The 13,636-nt window shown below is 35.5% G+C and overlaps 1 protein-coding gene across 4 annotated transcripts in view; it reads right to left on the bottom strand.

Annotated features, from left to right (window-relative positions):
* The window catches only part of Stag1 (stromal antigen 1), a 324,710-nt gene that overhangs the window by 37,375 nt on the left and 273,699 nt on the right, over nucleotides 1-13,636 (bottom strand). For all 4 annotated transcript variants that reach the window (XM_038322525.2, XM_038322527.2, XM_038322526.2 and 1 more), the window contains one exon: nucleotides 8,208-8,288. In XM_038322525.2, the coding sequence (XP_038178453.1) occupies nucleotides 8,208-8,288 (81 nt within the window). The remainder of the gene's footprint in view (nucleotides 1-8,207; nucleotides 8,289-13,636) is intronic.

Below are 13,636 nucleotides of genomic sequence, written 5' to 3'. Positions count from 1 at the left end.
CCTTGCTTCATACTGCTTATGTTCTACTGTCCCACCTCCTCTAAAGCTTTTCCACCACCACCCTTCCCCACAAAATCGTGGCTACTTCCTAACTTCCTGCTTCTAGTGACACTCCAGGTTAAACACACAAGTCTAAGAATTCCAATTAAAAAGCACAATTAAAAGGGGTAAATAATACCTCCAGAAGCCACAGTTCCCAGTACCAGTTGTAGGATACTGCCTTATGATTGGTGAGGGTAGTCCCCAAAACAGTATAGCCTACTATAACTGTTATTAGTTGAGAAAACCCTGTTACTGAAGACACAATACACTTTGGTTGTAGGACATAGAGAAACCAAACTGTAACTGAGCTAGAGTTTATTTTCTGCTGACCAGCTGTCACAATACCAGAAGGTACTTTGTAGACTGCTAAGGGAAAAAAGTCATCAATGGTCTTACCTAGCTGTGAACTCTGAAAGCTACAATACTAACCTGCTAGGTGATACGACCTGCTAAAACAGTGGCATAACTGTTACAGGAATAACCACATAGTACCTGGTTGGATATGAGGACCATTCTACATGAAGAATTAATACTTGGTACTGGAAACTGGTCAAAATTTCATGGTTGGGAAGGTTGTTGGTGCCAGGGGGAACCTACTACTATTTTTTGTTAAATGGGCCAGGTGTCAAGTTGTCATCTAAACATTTATGTGTATGTATATGTGTGTATATATATACATACACACAGTGGGAGACTGCTAATCCAGAGATTCATAACAGGCCACCAGAGATTCAGAACAGGCCAACATGCTGAGATTGATTGTTGGATGCTCGGTCCTAAGTGGGACATTTCTATTATTCCTTGAAGGCTCATGGAGTATCTTGGAAGAGGGAATAGAAAGAATGTAAGAAAGCCAGGGCCACAGTGGTGCACATCTTTAACCCCAGCACTGAGGCACAGGCAGAGGCAAAAGGATCTCTGTAAGATTGAGGCCAGCCTGGTATACAAAGCAAGTTTCAGGAAAGCAGAAGTGTTACTCTGAGAAATCTTGTCTAGAAAAAAACCAAAAGAAAGCAAAAGAAAAAAAAAAGTAAGAGGCAGAATATAGAAAGAAGTATCATAAAATGTTGTAGTCTGGACGTGATGGATATTGCACTCATGAGCTTTAACTTGCTGATGTGGGAGTCCTCTCTGTGTGCTGTGATTACCATTAGTGAATAAAGAAACTGCCTTGGCCTGTTGATAGGGCAGAAGCTAGGTAGGTGGGGAGGACTGGATTGAATGCTGGGAGAAAGAAGGGCGGAGTCAGAGAGATGCCATGGAGCCGCCAGACACAGACATGCTGAATCTTTGCCAGTAAGCCAATGCCATGTGGTGATATACAGATTAACAGAAATGGGTAAACTTAATAAAGGAGTTAGCCAATAAGAAGATAGAGCTAATGGGCCAAGCAGTGTTTTAATTAATAAAGTTTCTGTGTGCTTATTTCGGGGCTAAGCTAATTGGGTGGCCGGATGAACAAGCGACCCCTCTCCCTATAATAGAATGGCACCCAACGTGGGGCCTGATGTTGGGCGCTACCTTGCAACCCCTCTCCATGGCAACAACAAGCGATGAGTACATAAGACTTGGCCCATAAATATTCTGTTGTCCATAGAGGAGAGGGAGACTTGTAAGTCCCCAACTCCTGAGGAGTGATAGCCAACTAATGGCTGCTGGGGTGAGGGACAGATACTTTCAACTTACAATTGCTCAAATAAATAAGTTTCTATCCACATACATGCAAGCAACTCTAACTGAATGCAACAAGCTACAAAAAAGGAAGACCAAAGTCGAAACAAACAACAGCACTAGCAGCAACAATAATTCTTCCTAAACCCCTCAAAAGTGTGAGAACTTTTTGGGAAGGAGGGTTTTCATAAGAGGAGGAGGGAAGAAGAAAAGAACAACAGGGATGAATTCTGGTCAATAAGTATTTATTACATATATATATATAAACTGTTAAAGAATAAACATCTTCTATAAACATCTTTTAAAGATGATTTTATTTCTTTGATGTTTATCCTAAAAGAAGTTTGAAAACAGTAGAAATCAAGTTACTTTGAGACAAGTGTCTAATTTTTTGGTTCAGACTAGTTTTCAACTTATGATCCTCCTGCTTCTGCTTCACTAAAGACAATTGTTACCATACCTGGAAACATTTCTTTTTTTCTTGAGACAGGGTTTCACATAGCCCAGGCTAAGCTCAAACTTGCTATGTGGGTGAAGATGACCTTAAGCTCCTGGTGGTCCAGCTTTTCCCTACTGACAGCTGGAATGCATCATTAGACCTTGTTTATGTGGTTCTGTTGATCGAACTCAGGCCTTCATGCAAGCTAGGCAAACAGTCAACCAACTGAACTACAAACACAGTCCTCTGCAATATTGCTCTTTCATTTTAAGATCTGCTTATTTTTATTTTATGTGTATGGTGTTTTGCCTGCATTATGTCTGTGTGAAACATGTGTGAGCGCATGCAGAGACCAGAGGAGAATGTCAGATCCTCTGGGACTGGAATGACAACAGTTGTTAGGTTTCACATTAGCTGACATGTGGGTGTTGGAAATTCTACATGGGTTCACTGAAACACCCAGTGCTCTTAACCACTGAGCCATCTCCCCAGTACACTAGTAACATTTTTCTTTCCTCCCCAGTTTTCTTTCTGAGATTTATCTAGACCTGCCTCACAAGTGATGAGAAGAAATGTGTGTACTACTACACCCTGCAGCAATAATTCATAATTTAAAAAAGTACTAATTGAAAAGAATTAGGGATCTACATGAGATTAAAACGTGCGTTAGAATTCTACACACACACACACACACACACACACAACAAAGTTTAGCCACTTTTTTTTTGAATGGGCTCTGTTTGCTCCTTTAAGAGAGGTCTTCATGATTCAGCATTAGTAGCAAACAAAACAAACCAATAAAGAAAAAAACAACCCCCCGGTTTTGAAATGGTAGCTTCCTGGTTAGTGCTGCCAGCATGAAGTTTGGTTCTTTTGGAAGACTGAGCAATGGGGTTTGTGAGCAGCGTGTTACAAACTGCTTAATGGTGCCACTTAGACCTGTGGCAGTATGCACACTTCTGCCATGTTGGACTGGGCAGAGCCAAAAGGCAAAGCAGCCTTAGTTCTAGCCACATCCACTTAGCATTAAAAAAAGGCACTTCTGGTCAGGAAATAATTACAGACACACTATAAAGACAGATTCAGATTAAAAAAAAAGACCTCTTAATGTGTCACAGTGTTGGGTAAATGTACATTGGCTTGGGAGAAAAAAGAAAGAGAATATAGACAGCTAAAAAAAAAGAAGAAAATGGCTAAAAAAAGGTAAATCTTTAAAGAGATGGAGTACAGACAGTCATAGATTACAAGCAGTAAAAAAAAAAAAGAATAAGCCACATGAAGATGGAATATACACAGAGTCTGGATTATGTATACTGTGTGTTTTCTTTAAATTATTTGACTGTGAAGGAGCTAAGTACAGAGAGACATTTCATTGTATGGGCTACTAAACTAAACCAACATATATATTTTAAAGATATCTTAGTTTAAAATTTGGGTCTAAGGATATGTTGCTTTAGAAAAGAGATTCTTCTTTTGTTTCCACAGAGAATGAGAACCTGTGGATTACCACAGAGAATGAGAACCTGTGGATTACTTCCAGACTAATGTGGTTTGATGGACCAAGACCCCATGAGGGTTGCTCAACAAAAAGCAGGAAGCAGTTTGGAGAGAACTATGCCAAAATTCCCTTAATGATTGTTTATAAATGTTTGTTTAGATTTAAAGGGGGCTATGCTATAGAGATTTGCATTGGTATAGATGTTGGTTTATTGATACAAATTTAATATCAATTTTGTTATACTGTGTATCTGTATTTCTGCTCTTGATTAAGGTATTGTGTTTGCGCAGCTCATTTAAAAATGTAATGTATAATTAAGAAAAACAGGTTAATAGATAGCCATCCATAACAGTCAAGCCTGTAGTCATGTTAGGTTTTCTAGATATATAAAGACGTATTTCAATTGGATAGGTATTCTTCAAACCCTTCAAAGACTACAGAATATGGCATTTAAAATGTTTCAAGAGCTTAAGAATTTTTATGACAATGAGACACATCTGCTTCTGGCAGCACCAATTACTTCAAGAGGAAGATGGGCTTTGAAGAGGCTCCTTATGGAGTTTGTTAGACATTTGGGCAAAAAACTGCTCTTGCTTGAACTGTTTGACTGTACTTACAGGACCGACAGAAAAAAATGACTGTTGAAGCTGCCTAAAGAAGGCAAGACAGTCCTTTGAGGTTCAAGAGTCTGCCAGACATTCTGCAGGACACAGAAGAAAGTTACCAACAAACTTCCAATACAGGTGGAACTGTCTTTGAAATTTCCTGCTTCATAGGAAAGCCTGTCAGATACTGTGGGCCAGTAGACTGAAGATGGGTGCCCACAAGGTTTACAGAAGAACTTTAGGTGACAGTCCTGGCAGTGAGATGCCTCTGTCAATTCTAGAGTTTTGGAAGTTGCTTACAATGAACTTCCTGTTAACTCAGGCAATATCATATCCTTCTGTGGTCTTTGATGGAGTTGAAGAATAGTTGTAGTTATAGTTTTCCTTAGTTATAATAAAAGATAAAGTAGATATAAATATTGTAACTGTAATTCTTGCTTGATACCTGTTTTGAAACTTTATTTTTTTTTTCCCACAAGACGCGGCGTGGACGACATGCCACGCGCGCGACAAGTCGGCACAAGCAGCACACACAGACACACACGGGATTCGAACTCGCGGACACGCGGACACTCATGCACAGGCGCGCGCCCTACACGCTGAGCCACCGCGCGGCTCGCTTTGATACCTGTTTTGTTATAAGTAATTTTTACTATATTAAAGTTAAAAGCTTCCTTTTTATTTAAACAGAAAAGGGGAGGTGATTGATGTATGTTGTAAATATGCTTTATTGCCACTGGTTAATAAAGAAGCTGCTTTTGGCCAATGGCTTAACAGAGTAAAGACAGGCTGAAAGAGATATATAGAGAGAGTAGGCAGAGTCAGGGGAGTCAGAAAGAGGTCATGTATGTAGTCTCCACTAGAGACAGATGCGCTGGAACCTTGCTGGTAAGCCACAGCCACATGGTGATACACAGATTAATAGAATTGGGTTAACCAAAGATATAAGAGCTAGCTAGCAATACGCTTAAGTCATTGGCCAAGCAGTATTGTTAATTAATACAGTTTCTGTGTGACTATTTTGGGTCATGGCAGCCAGGAACAAACTAATGAACAGTCTCCCACCAACATGGTTAAAAAATATTTTTAAAAGTACTAAAAGGGAAATATCAGAACATCTACAATGGTTATCCACAGCTGGTAATATCTGGCAGATTTTTATAAGGAGCATAAATCAAAGAAATATATTAAAGTCAAAACAAATAAAAAGAATTTACTATTTAAAAATGAGCCGGGCGGTGGTGGCACACGCCTTTAATCCCAGCACTGGGGAGGCAGAGGCAGGCGGATCTCTGTGAGTTCGAGACCAGCCTGGTCTACAAGAGCTAGTTCCAGGACAGGCTCCAAAGCCACAGAGAAACCCTGTCTCGAAAAACCAAGAAAAAAAAAAAAAGAACTCTTTTAGAGATTTTAAATAACTTTCTGCAAACAATTAATGACCAGGGAAACAAACAGTGGTCAGCTGACCCATTCCTTACTACTAGTAAAATAATCTAGTCTATCATAGCATTCGTTTTTCAAAAAACAAACATATTTCATGTAATGGATTGAGATGGTTTCTAAATGACAACACTAAAATACTGAGTTAACATTTACAAATAAAAAACCCTGATTTATTTGAATCTTATGTATATGATTGTTTTGATTGCATCTATGTGTGTGTAATACATGTGTATACTACATGTACAACTGTGCCACAAGAGGGCAATGGATACTGGAGTTAAAGATGGTTGTGTGTTGCCATGTAGGTGCTGGGAAAAGTAGGTCCTCTGCAAGGACAGCAACTGCTCTTAACTGCTACGCCATCTCTCCAGAACCACAATAGACACTTAGAACTTTATCAATATATACACTTAAGGAAAGAAAGGAAAAGAGAATGTTTAACTGCATCACTATTATGTCTTCTGCATATTTCAAGTGATACTACAAATGAGATATATAAAATATTAACTTCTTACTTACATCCTTAGGCATATAGACTGATGAACAAATCCTAGTTATGTACCATATCTAGTCTATAAGTAATCAACTAACAAACATTACCAATTTGTGATCTTTGAGGAGTTGACTAAGGTGCTCATGGAAATTTTTGTGAAAATAAAAGCCACATAATTGTTATAGTAAGAACTTAATATAAGAGAGTAAAGAGTAGTAACAAAATACTAGGTTGAGATTAGAATGGATTATGCTCAAAGTCTGTGATTTCAGGCAAGGCTCAATCTCTGTGACAGTTGTTCTATCTATGTAAAACGGGATTTAGATAAGGCCTCCTGTACAGGATAATCCTGAAGATTTCATTAGTGCATTTATTCTCATGTGACTTATCATAAGGCAGCAGCAACAACAATCTTCCTTCTGTGCTTCATCTAAATTGAACAGATTTAATTAAAAGACTTAAGTCTCTTTAGAGTTCTAACAGTACACTTAGCAATAGATTGTTAGTATAGCAAATACAACACTGGACAATTTAAACATTTTTCAAGGATTCAGACAAATTCAACAATTGCATGATGTAAGATGAACTGAAATCAGAGATTACTATGGAGGACTACGATGCTTTTGTTCTAACAGTTGAAAAACTGTTTTTTTTCAAAGAATTATATGTAGGTGTGTGTGTGTGTATGTGTGTGTGTGTGTGTGTGTACAGGGGCAGTGCCAAATATCTCCAGGGATCTCCTGGAGCTGGAATATATATGACTGTGATGTGTATGACATGTGTGATGGGAAACAAACTCAAGCCCTCTGAAAAGCAGCAAGTGTTCTTGACTACTGAGGCATCTCTCCAACCTCCAAATTATTTTTTTATGTGTGATAAATTTATGTAAAATATCAACAACAACAATCACTCAAACAGCATTACAAAAAGTATAATGTAAATCTTCTCTTATGCCTGTTCCCATATAAATTCTATTTCCTAAGGGTAACTACTATTAAGATCTTATGATGAGGATATATGTACATCTTACTAGTTTTACTGGGTTCTTTAAAACATTTGTCTTTCATTTATATGTTCAAATCTCCTACATTTGAAAATCTTATGTCATACAGATTTAGTTTTTTTCTTTTTGTTCTAAAATTGTATTTGCTAAAAAGTTCTTTAAGCCATGTGCTTTCAGAAGATTGAGATTTGACTGTTAGGTGTTTGAGGAAATCACCACAGAACTCTTAAAACCTGAACATGACTTTTACCACTGAAATAGGATTCTTTGTGAAAACTAGTTCATTGCTCTAAGTCCAATCAGAGACATTCTTCCCTTTAACAAATGACAAATTTTAAGATAGGTTTTTTTGGGGAGGGGGAAGTGGGTTGTTTTTAAGAACTCAGTATGAATGGTGCTGGTGTCCTTTTTATTTCTATCTATCACTGAATCAGAGTTATCTTTTCAGAATGTTGTTTATTGGAGAGATATTAGACTTAAGGCCTTAGATTAGAAGTGACCATCAATATGAGGGGACTTTAGTATTTTATTTTCTCTTAAAAAAAAGTCAAGATTCACTATAAAATAGAGTATTGTTGTACTTAATTTTTTATCCTGTGTTTTCTACTTAGTTTCACATGATTAGGGATCCAGGATTATTAAGTTATTTTTAGCTTGTCGGGTACACTGTCCCAAAATCAAGAACTGCGTACTGTCAGACACTGTTCCCCCTTTTCTCACATTATTTTGTCTGAAAGACCGTTAGCTTCTAGCACCTTTTAAATAGAAAAGAAATAGTGCTGTTGTTTCTTAGAAATATTTTCATTTTGTGTATTATTTAAATATGTATACACATGTGAAAATATATGATTTGTATCTTCTAGTAGAAGACTAACACACATCCATAAAACAAAAACTGATTAACATTAAACTATCATTTTACAAATATAATAATTTATGTAACTTATAAGATATTAAATGAGTTTAGTATGGTTATTTTCATAAACCTTGTGCATACAGAAGTTCTTACTTACTTTGGAAGGGGAACCGTCAGTAATTTTCACCAGCTGCCAAAGAATCGAGTAATGGGAACACTGCAGTGCTTGTACGACTATCTGCATCAAATGAAAATCAAAATTTTAATGAAAAAATTTAAATAAGAGACAATTTGTTTGCACAGTACTAGATAAATAATACTTATAGGTTTCATTTCATAATAAAGTTTTAAATCTAAATTTTATAGCATTAGGATTGGTTAAAAATCATAAACCAACAACTCAGAAAATAAAGAAAAAACAAAATTTGAGAATATAAAGGCAGATAGATAATGACGCTTTAAGCAAAAATGTGCTGTCACGAATATTTTGCTGTTAAAAGAAATTGATGAAACTATTTTATCCAAATTTAATTATCTTATTTTAAAGCAAGATATACTCATATCAAAATTGCATAAACAAAACTTTATGCTTAATGAACCAAAGTAAAGCAAAAATACCTATAATAGCCACCACTTTATATCATGAAAGAACATTGTTAGTGTCCATGCCAGCATCATTTCTTTCTTCTTCTAAAATGAACAGTGACCCACAACTTACATGATAACAGCTATATTTCCATTATTTACTCTGCATCCTCGAAATTTACTATGACTGGCTATGAGCAATATATAAACAAAATAATGTAATATGTATTACTTTGATTTTTTCATTTCCATATATGTTAGAATTTATACATATCTGCTATACCTATAAATTATTAAATTTTAGTACTGCAAAGTATTTAGAATATACCCCCAATTATTCTGTTACTGATACATTTTTATATGTTGAGTTTTAAGTCATTATGAATAACTGGTATTAGTTATCTCATATATAGCTTTTGGTACATTATGTACATGTTTTTCTAGGGTGGAGATTTTCGTGTTCAGAACCGCCTAACACTTTTAAAAGTTACTAAGGACACTCAGGCATAGTGGTCCATGTCTGTATCTAGCATGTAGGGGTTCCAGAACAACCTGCATGGCATAGCAAATTCTAAGACAGATTGAACTACATAGTGAGGCTATTACCAATCAACCAAACAACTAATAAAGCAACCAATCCATGCCTAATTTTACTTAAGCTACCCCCACCTTTTCTTTTTATATCAGTATCTGAATTCCCCCGTTTCATGAAATATCTTGTTCAAGTCTTTGGTCTCGAGGTGATAAAATTCAAAGAAGTAAAACCAATCAATAATTATAATATATATATATATATATATATATATATATATATATATATATATATAGTTCCATTGGGGCAGACCAATACCCCATTTGATCTTTAAACACAGGCTCTTACACATTTGAGTTACACTGCCAGCAAGAAACAGGTTTTCTATTATATTTTAGTTTAAGTACATAGTATACCTTTATTGTACGCAGTTCTTGATTTTGGGACAGCATCCCCAATCAGCAGAAAATAGCCTGGAAACCTATCCCCATATTCGCCCGCCCCAACCCAAAAAAAGGATTATGGATATTTAACTTTGTTTAGACTGTTGGTTACAAGATGTTATGGATAATGGTGTGGACAAAAAACTAAACAAAGGATATTAGATTCAGAGTTCTTAGTACCCGACAAGCTAATATTCCAATATTTTACCCATTAAATTTAGCTAGTGTTTGTATTGACACACAATAAACTTTAGTACCATAAAACAAATTACATGTAGATAACAAGTTCAAAGAAAATTCAAGTAGAAGGTTGGAGAAACTAACTGAGTAAATGTAGTTCTGCTAATTTTACAGTACTAAGTTTCAGATTACATAAGCAAAGGGTATCATCAGAAGCCTACATGGAAACTCAAAATAACTTATAAGAATTAAGAGGAACAAGTGTTGCTGCTTTTAATGAAATCATTAAAGAGACCCTGCCATGGCTTTACTTAAAGAAAAGTTGATTTATGTTAAAATGCAGAAAAAAATTCCTAAAATAATGTCAATATAAAAGCATTAGTGCATAAAACCCTTTGGTATATGCATGCTCACTGATAGAATACCTGGTAGTCCTGAGATACTTCTGAGTTAATTCCAACTTAATTATTATCAAGTACACTTGCGAGAAGGTTTGTGGAAGGAAAAGAAAGACTGATACTTTCCTTGAGGTAAGATGCCATGCTGCTTACTTAGTGCTACAGAGTTGGTTGAGTACACAAAGCCCTGGGTTTGATTAAGCAAGCAAATAAACTCTTTAATTTGAAAAAAGATGAACTGTTAAATTATTATAACCAGATATTAAAATCAATAGTAAATAGTAGTAAATGGACATAGAGAAATAAGTAATGTTCAAGAATTGCTTTGTTTATATCATTTATCTGATTCCCCACAAACATAAATTCTTTTCCTATTACTATTCACACCAGCAGCTTCTCAAAATATTTTTTTAAAAATTTATTTATTATGTATACAACATTCTGCCTCGATGTATGCCCCCTTGCCAGAGGAGGGCGTCAAATCTCAGTACAGATGGTTGTGAGCCACCATGTGGTTGCTGGAAATTGAACTCAGGACCTCTGGAAGAGCAGCCAGTGCTCTTAACCTCTGAGCCATCTCTCCAGCCCCTCAAAATATTTTTTGAGAGTCTCACAGAAGCTTCTTGGTGGTGGGTATGTGGAAAGCCAGATTCCAAACAGCCTCTTCATTTTAATGTTCCATATGTTGATGTTTTTCAAAAGTTTACTTTAAAAAAGATTCTACTATATTGTTTTACAATAAAAAACTAGCTGTCTTTGACTGGGAGACATTTTGCTTGGTCAGTATTATAATTATATGATAATACTATAACAATATAAATAACCCACGTAACTAAATAATATTTTGGAATTTTATCTTCTATACAAAAACATTGTCTTAACTTGTCTAGAAGTCATTTATCCAGTGATATTATGTCTGTGGAGCAAAGATGAAGTATGACCAACAATAAAATAAAAACTAAAAAAAATTTAAAGTTTTTTTTCTATGTGCCTCAATTTTCTCTTTTCTTCATTAACATTGTCTTGATGGAAAAAGAAACTTCAAGTAAGTATTAAAGATTTTCTTTCAGTTCTCTCCTCTGTTCTTATATTTGCACAAAGTAGTGCTCTTCCTAAGAAAACACTAATTTGCAACAAACATTTTTGGGTAAATTAAGCAGGAATATCTTCAGTATCTTCTCTTAACCATATATTTGACAAATACTGAAGCCCAGGAATGCCGCTCTCTGAATGACTGGGAGCTAATGACACACACCTTAAATATATTCTACAGTGCTGGAGTGACAGATACTCCCTGTATTAAAACTTTAAAAAAATTGGGATTTTGGCTGGGCAGTGGTGGTGCATGCCTTTAATCCCCGCACTTGGGAGGGAGAGGCAGGCAGATCTCTGTAAGTTCGAGGACAGCCTAGTCTAGTAGAGTGAATACTGGCCAAAGTTATACAGAGAAACCCTAAACAACCAAAGAAAGAAAACTGTTAATAAAGCATTTTCTTAATTTCATAATGGTAATTATGGCTTTTAAATTTCTCATTAGCAAATCGAGTAAGTGAGAATCACTCAGTTTCCTACACATCATGATAGGTTTTTTTTGTTTTGTTTTTAAAGAAAGGTTCTCATATAGATCAGGATGAATTACATTTTGCTATGTAGCCAAGGATGATAGATAACCTTGAATTTTTGATCCTCCTGCCTATATCCCCAAAACAATGGGGTTATAGGCTAGTTTCCCAAGTTTGTTTTGATACAACATCTCTTAAAATTAAACTATTAGTGATGAAAATGAGGACAAGGGGACAAGATTCCGGACTACTTAAATTTAGAAAACTTTAATTTGCATAGGAAGTGAAGCCTGAATTAAGAATACAGAATAAACCGGGAGGTGGTGGCACATGCCTTTAATCCCAGCTCTCAGGAGGGAGAAGCAAGTGCATCTCTGAGTTTGAGGCTAGTCTGGTCTACAGAGTGACTTCCAAGACAGACATTTCCACACAGAGAAACCCTGTCTCGAACATAACAAAATGAAACAAGAACAAGGAACAACAGCAATGGAAATAATTAAGTACAACACTCATGCACATTACAGCATCTGTATGTGCAGAGCATGTTTAAAATTCTGAAAATTCTACAAAACAGTGACATCTCTAAAAAGAACTCTTGAATATGAATTAATAATAATATAGCTGGCAAAATGATAATAAGAAAATGTTTAAGATCAGTAGCATTAGGAAAATAAATCCTGTTAAAGGTAAGGGGAAACACTATTGAATACCAAGAAGGATATCTAAAGTACAGATTACCAACATGATCAAGTGTGGTAAGATGCAGAACACCGGATCTCTCATACATTAAGGACAGTAAGGTAGTCAGCCACTAAAAACAGCTAGGCAGAAAATAAGGTGAAACACATTACAAGACCTAGAAATTGTAATCGCTGACATTTATTTTATAGAAATGAAAACTATGTTCACAAAAATTTGCACACAAATCCTCATAACTGCATTAACTGTGACAGTTAAAACTCGGAAATAATTCAAACATTTTTTCAAATGGTTAATGAATAAACAAATCATGAGGAATCCAAACAGTATAATATTAATCAGCAGTAAACATGAAGCAACTATTGGTTCACACAACCATTTGGAGTAATGTCTGAGCCCTTACTTTCACTGGCGACATCATGCTTACTGAAACATGTATGTCCTAAAGGATTCCATATTGTATGGCTACATTTTTAAATTTCAAAATGACAAAATTATAGTAATGGAAAACAGACTGATGGTGCCCAGGAGCTGTATGTGGGTGAGAAAGTAAAGGGATAGCAAGATGCAATTTTGTGTGATGGTGACAGTTTTATATTATGATTGTAGTGGTAACTAAAAGAAAATCTCCATGCATATTAAAATGTGTAAGTCAACATAAAGTCAGTATCACTATCTAATAAATGAAAAAATAACAAATATGACAAAGAATAAAATCTGTAGTAAAATCTTTTTCTTAAAGAAATGTTACAAAAAGCATAAACATACAAATCATGAGATAAAATTAATAATTCAGAGAAGTGGAACAATACTTAAAGTTCTACTGGCCCTTTAATAGTGAGAAAAGTATGAAATGTAGTGTGCTGCTAGCACAATGAGCACATGATTCTATAAATTTAAAAAGACAATCAGAAGTACGGAATACTACAGTACAAAGTTCCACTCAATAAAATCTTTAACTTCTGTCACTGCAGTTAAAACATCCCAAATAATAAATTACAAATCAGGTTACTACACATTTAAACCATGGCAAGCTTATAAATTTCAATTATCCGAAAAAAGGATGGGGTGAGGAAAAACATCAATAGTAAGTTCACTGCAAATATATTCATTTTGTAATCTCTCTATAAACTACTGTTGAAAAGGAGGTTGGGTATAGAGTGGAAAGAATATACAACTAGTAATTG

The sequence above is a fragment of the Arvicola amphibius genome, chromosome 3 (assembly GCF_903992535.2).
Source record: "Arvicola amphibius chromosome 3, mArvAmp1.2, whole genome shotgun sequence".
Taxonomy (NCBI): domain Eukaryota; kingdom Metazoa; phylum Chordata; class Mammalia; order Rodentia; family Cricetidae; genus Arvicola; species Arvicola amphibius.
The sequence above is the reverse complement of the archived record's forward strand: the minus strand, read 5'-3'. Positions and strand labels throughout refer to the sequence as shown.